The sequence below is a fragment of the Austrofundulus limnaeus genome, unplaced genomic scaffold (genome assembly GCF_001266775.1).
Source record: "Austrofundulus limnaeus strain Quisiro unplaced genomic scaffold, Austrofundulus_limnaeus-1.0 Scaffold310, whole genome shotgun sequence".
Classification (NCBI taxonomy): Eukaryota; Metazoa; Chordata; class Actinopteri; order Cyprinodontiformes; family Rivulidae; genus Austrofundulus; species Austrofundulus limnaeus.
In genome coordinates, this window is record NW_013952712.1 from 157,113 (window position 1) to 171,847 (window position 14,735).

The 14,735-nt window shown below is 37.9% G+C and overlaps 1 protein-coding gene across 17 annotated transcripts in view; it reads right to left on the minus strand.

The window, feature by feature from the left end:
• mycbp2 (MYC binding protein 2) overlaps positions 1-14,735 on the minus strand; it is a 93,101-nt gene that overhangs the window by 19,508 nt on the left and 58,858 nt on the right. For 6 of the 17 annotated variants that reach the window (XM_014021913.1, XM_014021920.1, XM_014021915.1 and 3 more), the window contains 16 exons: positions 14,215-14,333; positions 13,678-13,765; positions 13,493-13,542; positions 13,238-13,410; positions 12,911-13,055; positions 12,602-12,808; positions 12,381-12,436; positions 12,197-12,312; positions 11,991-12,088; positions 9,682-9,798; positions 7,491-7,631; positions 6,423-6,509; positions 4,480-4,704; positions 3,428-3,560; positions 3,221-3,346; positions 554-760 (listed from right to left, as the gene is read on the minus strand). In XM_014021913.1, the coding sequence (XP_013877367.1) occupies positions 554-760; positions 3,221-3,346; positions 3,428-3,560; positions 4,480-4,704; positions 6,423-6,509; positions 7,491-7,631; positions 9,682-9,798; positions 11,991-12,088; positions 12,197-12,312; positions 12,381-12,436; positions 12,602-12,808; positions 12,911-13,055; positions 13,238-13,410; positions 13,493-13,542; positions 13,678-13,765; positions 14,215-14,333 (2,088 nt within the window). The remainder of the gene's footprint in view (positions 1-553; positions 761-3,220; positions 3,347-3,427; positions 3,561-4,479; positions 4,705-6,422; positions 6,510-7,490; positions 7,632-9,681; positions 9,799-11,990; positions 12,089-12,196; positions 12,313-12,380; positions 12,437-12,601; positions 12,809-12,910; positions 13,056-13,237; positions 13,411-13,492; positions 13,543-13,677; positions 13,766-14,214; positions 14,334-14,735) is intronic. The other 11 variants (XM_014021926.1, XM_014021922.1, XM_014021921.1 and 8 more) reach the window with 10 other exon arrangements.

A 14,735-nucleotide genomic window follows, 5' to 3' on the forward strand; every position in this document is an offset into this window, starting at 1 on the left:
GTATTATATAAAAAAGTTAATAAAAAATAAAGTTTTATTTACTACTGTAGTTTAATTTTGTTTGTAAATTTTGGGCTGGTTRAAATGGGAAATTAAACAAGACAAGAAATAAAGCCATTTGAATTTAAGGCAATAATGAAAAACAAGAAGGATAAAAGACGTACTACACAAAAGTGCAAGCAGAGCAAACTGAAGCAGCTGAAAATGAAGCGGCTCCGCCTGTTATGCAAGCAAAATATATTCATTTCACCAATAAATGTGCTCCAAGTTTAAAATCTGGTTTAAAAGTGACAACTCATGTTGTTGTATTTCTATACTACAATCTGCTGCATCGTCTTTTAGAAACAAGACTTCTATATTAAACATGTGATCTTACTGAAGATATTTTATCAACTTAAAGAACTGCACCATTATTCATCATTTATTATTGTTCTCCACACAAAAGACTTCAAATAAACAAATTAAAATTGTTCTTAAAACCAAAAAAATTTGCGAGGAATAAAAGATCAACACCTGTGCAAGCAAGTGCTGTCAGAAAGCAGGACAGACTTACTCAGAAGCTGTGGTTGTGGCTGAGACACTTGGGAGGGGGATTGTCCAAACACAAATGGGCTGTGGACAAGAGAGGAGGAGGAGGAAGAGGAGGGAGGAGGTTGGGCAGCTTGCTCAAACATGGAGGAGGAGGAGGAAGAGGAAGAGGGAGCTGCTGAGAGGAAGGGCCCAGACTGAATGGAATTCAGTATGGCACTTAACCGGTCACCTGTAAACATGGAGACAGAGGAGGGGGGAGAAACTCCAGCTTATACTGTGGTTTGAGGGAGCTGGTGGGAGATGAAGGTGATTTGGCTCATTTTGTGGGCGGGGGGATGCACCAATCAATCAGTTGATCACCAGAACTGGATGATTTTCAGCTTGACCTGGTCAGTCCGAAACTCAAGAATCAGACTCTTTATCTTTACCACAAGCTACCTGTTCTGGTATGTAAACGCATCAAAGCTCAGTGCTAAATCAGACCAGAAAAACACATCTTTTCACAGAGTGAGGACTCAAAGTTACCATAGTTCTATGAAATATCAGAAAGGGTTTTTTAGGTATATCTTTTACTGCCCATTAACATACCTACTACAGTTTCTGTTGAAGTACCAGATGCCACTTAAACAGACAACAAACAGTAATTTAACCCTGTTTACTGTCTGAGACCTATTTTCTGCAAGCAGTTTGACAAATGTAAAATATTATTAATTTAACTGCTAAGTAGTCACAAGTTATAATTTGCAATGCAAATGTTAGAGTAAAAAAGGTAAATCAATGTGATCATTCTCATATTTGAGATTGGCGTAGTTTATTGAAACAGGTTTAATTTTAAAACAATTCTGAATGTATGTTTTAAGGTAAGAAAAAAAYGTGAGTTTCATTTTCTACTAAATGCCTGCTAAATAACCTGGAAGGTATTATTTGTAGTTTTTAAAGACAAAATGAAAGCAAAAAATATCTGGACCACTACGTTTTTGGAGAAAATACACAAGTTTTTTATTGTAAACATTTTATTATGATTGTCCAGATTTGAAATTCTACTTCACATTGTACAGTATTGATTATACAATAATTATATGTATATATAATAATATATAATAATAATAATATATATTATGTTTTCACTATATAATAACATGTACTGTATAATGCTGTTAACTTAAGTCACTATAGAGGAAACAGAACCAGCTAAAACTGGACGTAGTAAGGAAAGCTGTGATTGGTGCATCTCTCTGTAATTTCCTACCAACAATTCAGTCATCTCCTAAAACACAAGGAGGAGTTAAAATAGGCCTTTGGGGTCCACAAAGTCCTGTTTGTTGATAGAAACAGGAAACGAGCATACCAGCCTCATTGAAAAATCTCTTTGTAAATGAAAACATTCTTTCAGTAAAACTCAAAAGATGCCAGCTGTACTTATTCCGTATTAAAACTAAAAACAAAAAACAATTAAAATTAAACTTCTAAAAAAAATTAGCAGCACACAGTTTAGGTGTGCAGCTAGGAAACATATCGCAGCTTTATAAAAACAGAATTTTAATACAGGTTTACTTKTTGAAAATCTATATTTAACACACTGATCTGCCACAAATTGTCATGATTTTATACTTAGCTGCAACTTATTGGTTGATTTAAAGCAGCTTCAATAAACAGCACCATTTAATGCCACCATTAACTGACTTACAGATTTACATTTAATCAGGTAAAAACAACCTGAACGAACTACATTAGTGACATATTTTATGCCTGTGAAGGTTATAGACGTTAAATGATCTTTTTTCTGGTTCTTCACTGAAAGTGCACAAATCTAATTTTGTAGGAGTCTGTATTTAGCATCTAGGCAAGTATCCCTAGAGCTCGTCTTCCTATTTTAAGAAATGTGGGGGAGAGAAAAGCCAATCGCAAGAAATCCRACACTCTTGCATCTGCAGAATTTTTAGGCAGAGCAGGGCACAAACACACTTTTGCCCTCCCTCATTGATGCTTTTATAAACCTGATGCGCTCAGCAAGATGTTGATCATTGTGCAACAGCAGTTTAAAGAAATCTAATGATGAAAAAAATGAAATGTTTTCTAGAAGAATAATTAAAARGACATGGAGTAAAGAGTGAGAGAGTTGCTCGGAGCCAGATTTTTGCACAAAACTGCAAAGCCCATGCTTGCAGACATATGCCTGACACCACAGAGATGTAAGGCATGAAACAGCTACAGCAGACACACTAAAAGGCATGCATACATTTTTTAAGTTATTTGACTTAAAAATAGTGGCACCAGTCACATATACTAATATCACATATGTTATAGAAATGTTCTATAATGTGAAAAATATTGTTTAAGTGTATTCTTTTGCAATAGACTGAATTATATTAAATTTTGTTATACATGTGCATAAAAAGTCTTATGTTAACGGTTTTTTTACTATTAAATATAGAAAAAAACTTAAAGTGGATAAGGAGAAGTATTTATGTGCATGATTAACTCAAAAGGAAAATATAGGTGAGGTAAGCTTTAAATGGTTAAACATGATTTCAACGTTTTTTTAAAGCATGAGAACTGATTTAATGTAAAAAAAAAAAGAGAAAATTATCAACTAAGCTATATAAACACCAGATAAAATGGCCTACAGCTAATGCAAGTTCACAGAGTTTTCACTTATTTAATAAAACATAGACCAAGCTGAGCTCACCTTTGTTGTTGGAGATGCCGTAGTCAAAGCCCTGTGCTCCATTTGAGGTTGTGGCTCTGCCGAAGGCTTGAACAGAAAACGGGCTGGGTGGTGGAGTCTGATTMCCAAGGTCTAACAATGCTTGTTCTGCGAATTTGATTGTTTTATCTTAGAATGATTCTTTCAGAAATCTAATAACCTTGGGTGGTGAGATGATGCTGAACTTACCATCATCGTGGCGAAGGTACTGGTTTCCACCACGGTCTCGAGATAAAGACCAGGCTTCTCCTTCATCGCTCTCACAAAACTCCACAACACTGTTCTTATCCAGCTGAACCCAAGTTCCCTCTGAGTTGACCACCTGATACACAAACATCGCTATTTATCCATACTCTCTCTCTCTCACACACACCGTCAGAATCATACCCATTCATTTCCATATCAACCCATTCAACATTCAGTTTGTCACAGCACATACAACACTAAGACCCGCTACAAAAGATCAGTGACATGCAAGCATTCAACTCATCTGATGACATCATTTGCAAACAGCCGCTGATTACATGAAACTGATTTTAACAGCAGTTACAGCTGGATAAAACTGTAGGTAGCCAAACAAAAAATACAAAACTTACTCTAAGAAAGGGGTGTTTATTGAAAGGTAAATGCATGATGTGTTTTCTCAACTCCCTGGAATATTTTTATTGTGGAAAAACAGACACAGATGGAAGTATTAGTAAGTGCAGGTTGCACGTCCCAGAACCACAGAGGACAATTCACCGCAGGCTCAGGAATTGACTGAACAGCATGACAAACCACAGCAACCAATGACAGGTCAAAACCAAAAGAGAGGAGGCTCCACATCAACAGAGCAAAAGACAGCCAAGATGTTCAAATAAAATGACAGACTGAGTACGTACAAAGTGCAAGAAAGATAGAGTTAAGGCACAGAAAGGCTTGGACACTTTGTAACCAGATTTTACTAAGAAGCCTGGATGCAGCTGAATGTGAGGACATAAAACTGCAACACATTTTGTTTTACACAAAGTGGAAATAGCAAACTGGGCAAAAGTGGTGCAGCCACAAAAGTTTCCAAAACCTCAAAAAGTGGAAAGGCAGAGAAAACAACCCACGCCCTGAAGCAGCTGATGCAGACTTAAAAAGTGAAATAAGAGTTTAGGGCCACTCAAATTTATTTACAATTTGTTATGCGATCTAAACAGACTGAATTAATTAGCCCCAGCCCCAAAAACATTGCATTATTTGCGGGGAGTGCGTACCTCGCCTATGGCCTTGACCTTGTTGCCAAGTACTAACATTCCAATGGGGATACCCCTAAGGTTTGGGCAGCTTCTGATGTTGTGACCAGAGGGGCCGGTCTTCACTACCTTATAAAGGCCCGGGCCGCCGGCCTGCCCTGCCCTGTTCTGCACCCCAACAGGAGCCTCGTGGGAAGGGCAGCTGCTCACCTCCTTTACATTCTCCTCTGCCTGGCCCCTGACCTCCTGCAAGAGTCAAAGGCACAAATTAGACTCAGGTTACATTAAAAACAAACTGTCCAAAAATCTTAAAGACTCCACAAAACACTGGCACAACTAAGGAATAAACTAAACTAACACAACATGTATCAACTAAGGATTGTTCACAGAAGCTAATGTTCGCAGTTTGGTGAGTGGTTGCCAGTATGTGCTCTTTAAAGCAACGGTTCATTTGAAGTGGATTCTGTGGAAATTTTAGGAACGAGTAATATCTTTGCAGAAAATTCTCAGTTTGGAAAATCAGAGGTTATTTCAGACAGAAATGACTGAGGCTAACAGCTAGTCCAGGTGACTTTTTACTCAAATCGAAAAAAATGTATAGCAATTCACACAAACACAAATTTAAAAACTTTTACACAGTTGTTAATTTTGTATTGCACTAATATTTACAAAAAATTCTATGATTATTTACAAGTGCTATTTAGGGCTGTGTATTGGTGAGAATTTTGTGATATGATACATATCACAACACAGGGCTCACAATATACAGTATGTTGCGCAATATTGGGATACTGTAAGCAAGATGATATACATGTATTGCCGTTTCCCCCCCCAAAGGATTCTAATTTTAAATAACTCTGTATAAAGAGCACACAATGCATTACATGCATAAAATCTRATCAAATTCTGTTTATTTATGCAATCAGAAGAACACTGAATATTGAGAACTACTTTTTTTCACGTTTCTTCTTACAACATTGATACAGTATCAGGACATGAAATATTGCAATATTCCAATGTATCAATATTTTCTTACAGCCCTGGTGCTAACTGTAGCAATTAGCAGTAGCACTTCCAGTCAAACTGAAAACATTTGCAACAGGAATATAATGTTTCTGCCAGATGAACTACGCAATGCAAAACTGACAGCAATCTAAAAGTTTGTCAAAATTGATTCAATTTCACCGCACTTGGGTTGTTCAAAGAGTTATTTACAGAAGGTTTGATACCAATTGCTTATAGCTATAACACAAAACCCAACTTCAAAAAATTGGAAGTCTTTCTTTAAGGTCTAGAAGCAGTAGTTTACAGTTTTAAAGAGTTTGGTAATAGAGAAAATGTCTCATTTATCTATTGAGAAAATACAGTATAATCTGTGCACTCAGTAAACCAAGTATTTTTTTAGCCGCTAAAATAAATAAGTCTTTTCCTCCTCAGCAACAAAAATATACTTTTTTTTGTTCACGTTTTTAATAAGCATATATACTGCACACACAATATAAAAATGAACAATACATTAAACATAAATAATGATTAGGTTATGAAACAAATGAAAATGTGTCTTCTCAAACCAAACAGACCACACAATAAGTTTTACACCATATAAAGAGAGGCATGCTATCTGGCTTATACCGATACAAAGCTAAATGTAAAAACCTTTCAAAACAAGACCTCATGCAACAAAGTGGACATCAGTATTTGAAACTCATGCAACAAACAAGCCTAAGGAGTAAGTACATAAAATCCTGAATGTGATCATTGCAGAGGTCTATAGAGGCAGTACTGACTGACGTACCTGAATTTACAGACAACCATGCAACTACAGACTGACTTTTTACAACTGAAACTAACATTGTGGGAAAATCTCAAAGTCACAAAGGGGTTTCAAGGCAACAGGTAGTTTAACAGACAGATGGTTAGCTGTGGGGCAGTCAAACTATTCATCCCTTGTTCAACCAACTCACCTGTGGTGGGAATATAGTTAATGGGGTCCATGACAAAAAGGCGATATCCCTGACTCCTTGGCTAGCATTAAAGACATTCTGAGCAAACTGTGAGAGAGTCATGAAACAACACATAAATTAGGGAAGAGGAGAAAGTGGGAAAAGGTGAGGGCTTATGCTATGTATTTTTTTGGAAGAAAAAAAAGGCTGGACTCTTCTGGATTTCAAGAAGAGAGTTTTTGACAAAATTACAAAAAGAGCGCTGGCGTCGGATAAGCAAGATTGTTGTGGAGCTCGGATTAAAAAGGGCCCAAAAATGGCTGCTTGGACGTGGTGAAACAGTCGAACATTTAACGAGTGAACAAAAAGAAGTTCGCTCCAAAACACACTGGAGTCACTTTTTTTCCAAACCCAAAACCAAAAAGGAACGATTATAGAAATAAATATCGAACTTCCAAAAAAATGTCCCACTTGGATGATGTGGAGTGTCATGCTGTTCAGACAGACCTTATATGGAAAACCTCTGAGCACCAAAAAGCATCCCAATGCAGAGCTAGAACTGTAGCGCAGTAGAGGGAAAATGTTTGACCAAATCTTTTTGATTGCTTCATGACAAAAAAATAACCACCATTGAAATAGAATGTAACATTCATTTTATGTTGCAACCCAGGATCTCATCAGACAATCCCTGCATTGGGGTTCACTTTAACGCACCAAACTAACAGTGTTCTCACTACATAAGTGTGCAGCTACACATAAGATAGGACGTGTTACGGGAAACTTATTGCCTTCAGACATGAGTTAATACATGCACACTTTCAGCAGCTGTTCCCGTGTGTTAGTAGAAGTTTCACACTCAGCACTGCTCAAATAGAGATTTCATGCAAGAGAACACCCCAACATTTACATCATGATCAGATGATTTTTACCATGCTACAAGGTCATTTGTGGAGTGAGTGCCAGACACAACGTTAAGTGTTTAAAAACCCAATAAATGACACAACACAGATGAGCTGCTTTGATAAACAGCGAAGGAGCCTATTGTTATCAGATTGCGTCAAACTGCTCAGCGGGTCACCTTCTACTTACGTCTGCGGGGACCAGTAGGTTCCTGCCAAGGTGCTGATTAAAAGAGAGGCACCAGGCTTCTGTGTAACCGTTCATGTTGGGAACATACTTCTTTACTGTTTCATCATTGAGCCTGAGCCATACACCATCATCATTGTGGATCTAAGGGAAAACGAGCAACAGAGTAGAGCTCAGGGACGCCGGCTTGTAACAGAGGAAACAAAGGGAGAGCAACCCTCAAATATATTGACACATCTAAGGCTGCAGGAAACCTGTTATAATGAATATGAAAATTGCACAATGCAAGTAAGGTTAAAATGTGTACATACTGTCACTAGTACTTTATTGTGCATATATTCTGTACACTTGTAAATATTAAATGTTTTTATTACAATTCGTACAATTTGAATTTAAATACTCCACTTCCTTAGAGTTTGCGTGAAAGCCTTTCTGCAGCCTCAGATTGTTTTGCAAAAGGGTTTGAAGCCATATGAAGTGATAGATGAAAATTTATAGCGGTATTAATAAATGATCACATAAAACTTCAAAAATGACGATAAGCTTGTAATCTGTTCCAGTGGTTCCCAACATAACTGTCCTAACATCTGTGTTTAGGGATGAAAAGTCAAAGAAAAATCTAAATGTTTGTAGCAGCTGGTTATAAACGATTTTATGTATTGGAATTAAAGACTCTAGAATGTATGCAAATTCAAACTTAAAGCTTGGTTYATACTTCAATACGACAAGACAGCGGATCAGTTATTGCATCATTTCGGACGTAAACGTAAACGGGCTGAAGACGCGGCAGGGGGGTTAAAATTATTGTAATTTTCCCTCTGCTCTGATGTAGCACTCCCAGTGTAGCACAGCTCATGGCTAAGCATTTAAACAATATATTATTTTGAGGATAAATTATTTTTTGACTCAACAATAAATCAGTGTTGAGTTGCATTATGAGTCGGAGGAGGAAAATTTTTCTTTTTATTTTGTTCTTTTTGTTGATGGAGCTGGAAAGAAGTGAGCTTCGATTGCACGTTCACATGGTCAATAGGATCAGACCATCTGCTCATCAAAGCTGTCCATCTTACCAATTTAACAAATTGTCTGTGGGAATGGATAATTTTCTGCTAAATAAAGACCAAAAAAATGCGCTGCTCAAAGTATCACTCCTGCTCTGCATGAACACGCCCACAAAGTTCTGACCAATCACACACTGTGAGCTGTAAGGTCTGCAGGACAGAGTTTTGACTGGGGGCAATGCACACGACGGCTGTCACCGGGACATAACAGACGGAAGTTACGCAATTTGTCACTCAGCAGGGGGAACATGACGTCCGACTTAAAGTATAAACCAACCTTTAAGGTTTGGTCAGTCCAAGTCCAGTAACTCTTTCTGTCAATCCAAAACTTTTATCCCAGTTTTGTTCCACTTAGATTCATCTTATTGAAAAATGAGTTCCTCCCACCTCAAGTGTAAGAGCCATTTATGCTTGTAATCTGGTTACACCATAATTGACAGAATGGGGCACAATAGACATAATATAGAAGGAGCCACAGCTGATGCGAGAGGTCTTATAATGTTTGGGTTGAAAAGTGACTGCATGGATTTTATTGCACAACATAGCTACTTGCTTTGTTCTTTACAACAACTACATGTAACATTTATTATCAATACGCCTAATATCAACTATAGAAATCATATTTTTAAAACCTCAAATAAATAGGGAACTTTAAGACATACTTTGAATCATTTGGACTGCATCAAATCCTGTTCACCTTCCTTACCCGAGTGACCAAACCTAATAGTCACGTTAGTATGTTCACTTTGATGAAATAAAATGTATCAACTGTTTTTTAATAATTGWAAATATATATAATTATTATTATTATTAAGTTAATTCCATAAAACCACATATAAATAGCAGTTCTGTGTAACAGCTGTGTTTAAAGTCATTAAATTTCTACCCTTTCTACTTTTTATAATCAATTTAGTGGTATTAGTATTTTCACAAGCAAAACTTTTCTGTCTTTACAGCCTCAGAGCCCTCCTCATCCCCCCGCCCCCAGGTTGGGAACCACTGATCTGGACAATGTTTGTAACATTTCTTTTTAACTTCACAGATGCAAAGAAAATGAAACACAAACAAAGCAAAAGTGGATCAAAACGCTTCAGATYGTATATTTATCATCTGTCCGGTCTTCAGTCAATTACCTCTTCAGTGAAAGTGATGGTGCCATTGACATGCACTATGCCTATCTGTTCACTCTGCAAGGAGGGGTGACTACGCACACGTAGGCCTGCGCTGTCCTTGGACACAAATTTGCGGACCTGATAGAAGCAGAAAAGGAGACAGAGACCATGAGGTGTAAGAGCGAAGAAGAAAATGAAAAAAAAAAGATAGTGCATCTGAAGGAAAGAAAAGACAAAACAGGACATTGATGGTGGTTGCATGCGTTATTCCACACAGAGCCTGCTGCCAGGTAAACAGTCTCAGCAAAGGAGGAAGAAACATGAAGAGCTTCATTTTCAGTAGCACAAGTTGGATAAATCTTTTTTTTATTCTTGCCTTTTTTCTGTCAACTTGTAGACTGAAGCATGAAAAGTCAGGGAACACAAGATCCAAAGCAGAAAGGAAAAGATTGATCGACGACATACATTGTTGCTTGTTTCCCCAAAAAAATGGCGTAACTACAGAAAAATACTTTTCAGAAAATGATGATGAATCCAAATTGGCTGACAGCAATTCAGTATTTTTTAATAGGGATGTCCCGATACCACTTTTTCACTTCCGATATGATACCGATATTACAACTTTGAGAATTGCCCGATACCAATATTGACCCGTTACCATAACGGTACAAGTCACACACTTTTACCTATTTTGTAATGTAAAATCTTAGAAAAGTGTTGATCAGGTCAAACAGTGAAAMAGAGTAGGTATGAGAAAAATTGACCCATTTATTTTTAACCAATGGATCACATACATTTTAAACTGAAGAACATTCTACAATTTAATAAAATAAATTATAGTACCCTAAAAATAAAACAATAAAAACAAAATGTTATTTTAAAGTATAAAATAACAATTCAAAATCACTTCGGTTATTGTTTTACTACCTGTCAGCCTGGTGCTGCTTTATGGTGGAAAAAACTGAAGGTGGGGACAAAACAAAACCCCACATCTGTTCAAAGAGTCCACAGCTCCAATTTTACTGACTGTAACTTAAACAACGTGATCATTGCACTTAATCTTCACTCAAACAAGTGTGTAAACAGATTAAACATCACTCTAATAACAAGAGCAAAAAATAAATAGTAAGAATTAGTCAGTTATTTAAATTGAGAGCTACCTTTCTTACTGCTGCATTTTCTGAGCATCACATGGAGATCAGCCTCTCTCTCCTGCAGGGAGCAGTTTTTATCACAGCTCTCGTCATGTTGTGCTTATATTTCAAAACAAAAGCTGCGCTCTCCTTTCTTCTGTCCATCGACCCAGAGCTAATCCACGGGATGTCAAACCTGTAAGCGTGCTGTCCTCGCTTCTGCCAGCTTAGAACCACCGACTGGACCAGAGAGGAGGTTCTGAAACTGCTCGGCTGTGTGCGGTCACTGGACCGAAGCTGAACGAACCGAGCCGAACCACAAAGCTGCTGCCAGGGTGGAGAGTAGTTGTCGCTACGGTTTAAAAACGTTCACAGTTCTGTTCGCCCTCGGAAAACTTGTGCGTGACAACTTTGCACTTAGCTTCAACTCTGTTTCTGATGAAAACAGAAAGTTCTGCTGACATTCTTGCTAACTTGTTAGCGCAGCATGTTGTTGTGATCATGTGAGCTCTGCATGCTGGATCCAAGCGCTGCTGGATAGAAACACTGGAGYGGAGTCAGTGAACTGCTGGATTGAACTGCTTATATCGGAGCACTTATATCGGACATTTTTTATGCAGGCCGATAAAATCCGATACTCATTTTTTGGCTGATATCGGACMGATATCCGATATCAATATCGGATCGGGACACCCCTATTTTTTAATAAGATTTATTTTGTCATAACTCCTTTTAAAGCAGGCCAACCATTTGTCATTGCTATGTTGTTTATGAGTCGAACACATTCTGTAATGTGGTCGCCTCAATGATCCAACTGTTTGCAAGGGTTCTCATTTAAACTGGTTCTCTGACACTAAATGGTCCTTTCATCTGTTTTTGTTCTGAAAACATTGATACATTTTATATATATATTGCTCACTATTCCTCCGTGAGCACGTTCATCTTATAAACTGTGCACAAGAAAAAATTTATACAAGTTTGCATTTTGATACAACTAGAACGTATTAGCAACATGACACCAAACTCATCCTCTTCATCAAATGGGGAATTTATCCCTTACTTCCTCCATCTTGTAAAAAGTTGGCTTATTTAGGTTTTATATATATGGCGTCTTGTGGTCCAGTGATGTTTGGTATGTAACAACACAATAACAAAAAAAAAAGAAAGAAAAATGCTGCTCAGTGGTCCATAACTTACCTTGCTAGGCTGAGGTTCAGTCTTTGGTTTGACCATATGAGTTCCAGGTGGTATCATACCTTTTGGAGGGTCTTTGACTTCTACCTCCAAACCAGCATCTTCAAAAAAAAAAAAAAGATTTAAACCTGCTTGTAAAAAACATCCTTCAAGTTTAGAAACACTAAACATTCATAGCAAAATACACATTATATGCTGAGAAAACCTACCTATTTCGATGCCATCGATGGTGACGTGAATTGTATAGAGGCCGACTGCTCCTGGAGTCCAGTTAGCGCTGTACGTTCCATCAGTGTTGGCACGGATGAGCATATTTTCACTGGGTCTGTATAGAGAAGAATCAATCAAACTGTTCCTTGGCGGAATATATGATGTGTTTCTGTGTGAACTTACCTCTTCGGGGTGGGGGAAGCGAAGCGCAGCTCTTCAAAAGAATAGCTTTCATACGCCTGAAAAAGACACAGGATGAAAGCAAAAAAACACATCTGTAGAAATCTGATACAGTCTTACAACTAGCATCAACCGTTCACATGGTTTTCTCAATAACATTTATTTATCAAATCTGCAAAACTACTTTTTAAGTTAAAAAAACATGCCAGCAACTCATGGCTGACCTTCATCATTGTGATGGCAATGTATCGTGCTTCTTTCACGATCACAGGCTCATACGTGGCCTCCAGTTTTGGAACCGGCAGACCTCCGAAGGTTAGGTCAGGGCCGGAAGAAGAAGGTGAAGAGCTTCCTGGCAGCCTCTGCAGCTTCTTCATGTTGTCTGGCTGAACTGATTTTTTCTGAGAAACAGGTACTGCCTTCACCTCCACCTAAAGAGGAAGAAGATAATAGAAACGGAATAGTCAGAAACACCAGAAGAATTACTACAAAATGACTCCTGGAAGCAGCAAAACAGGTGTGATCTTCATTACCTTCATGTTAGGAACGTGCACCACATCACCATACTGGTCTTTAGTCTGAACAACCACAGTGGTTGGCCATCCGCAGCGTATGTCATCTTTGTTCAGGATCAGAGACGTCTTCTGAGGATCTGCGTAGGAGTCAGGCTGTAGCCATCTGAACGGTGCAAACAAAGAATAAAAAATGAAGAGTTAACATTTAATCCACAGTAGTGATGTTAGGAAATAAGCCTTCAGCTTTTTACATAATCTACATGTTTTATTTTGTTCGAATGCATACATTTGTAAAAAGTAAAGGTTGTTAAAATTGTATTAGTTCCTGAATCGAAGCACAGATACCTGGCCAAACGCCCTCCACTTGAGTTCGGTACACAGGTGATGAAGTCCTCCAGAAAAGAATGCTCGTTGGTTTGAAGGTGCAGCGGCAAATTCCCCTCCAGGGCCTCGAGGATGGTGGGAGAGTGAGACAGAGCCAGACCCTTCCCCAGGATCCCAGAGTGGGCTTTACACACCTGAGAGAGCACAATTAGGAAACCCTGAAAGATGAATACCTTATTATTTTTCTCATCCAAAAGAATTTAAAAGATAACATACCTGAAGAGAGGCTTCCTCGAGGATCTCTAGATCTTCCTCCAATTCATTGCCTAAAATAATAACAAAAAAAGGCACAAAACGTTCATTATTTTCACCTTGAAAATATAAAAAGCAATATATTATGGCATCATAAAAGGAGATACAAAATAGATGCAGCAAACTTCTTTCTTGGATGTTTGTCATACCTATAGGAAGGGCCAAATCTTTCTTCATCAGAGCTGCAGCGCACACACTGCCAAGGAACGCCAGCTCTTTTTCTAATTGGATGATACCCTGAAATATCAGAAGCATTTGGTCAGAGTTAATTTCTATCTTTGACAGATAACAAGAAACAGTGCATTACAGCCATGAGGAAAACACTATATCAAGACATATATATGGGACCTGTTTGTTTACATGGTTTGAGCACAATGTAGATGAATCTGAAAACATTTCCTATTGAAATAATCTAAACTACTAACCTTGTGAAACTGTAAATAAAAGAAAAGACTATGTTAAAAAAGAAGTGCAATAGACCAAGCATATTTGTCTCATTTACATGGAACATACAGAGAATATCTACACATGAAATAGTGCTGCAGTGTTGAATTTATGTTTTGTTTTTACATGTCTTATGAATGACATTAAGTATTCATAAAATATAATGCCAAAAAAGTTTAAAAAAAAAAGGTGAAAAAAATTCTTCTTTCTAAAACAATATCAGCTCTAGAAAGTTTCCATACCTCATCAGGACCAGGATTAAACTCATATCCGATAGCCACACACTTAAAGCCGTAGAAGCAAGCCTTCTCATCTTTCACGTAATCTGAGGCTGTTTCCAGTGAGAATAAAACTTCGTTTCCTAAAAAAAAAGAGGACATATAAAATAACTAACATGGACAAAGAAATGGCTGCCTGTTAGAAGTTTTAAAGTTCTATTTCATCCCTACTGATCGCCAGAGGGCGATGCTGAGAGCACTGAATGTTTCCTTTGTGCATGCACCGTTCGAGTAAATAACATCATACAAGTCCCAGCTGTGACTCGTCGGATGATTACCTTGAACCGATATAGGCTAGTAACATCCGAGGCTCTACTCCTTTTTTTCTTTTTGCGTGTATCTTTGCTCGGCATTAGGCTTTCCAAAGTTTGGATCACTTCACTGTCGCTGGATGACCAATCGCCTGTTGGCTGGAGTTGCAAAGTTCACCCTCCTGGGCAGAAACGAGTGAATCTTTTGACAGGTGAAGGTGGTTTATACTCGCA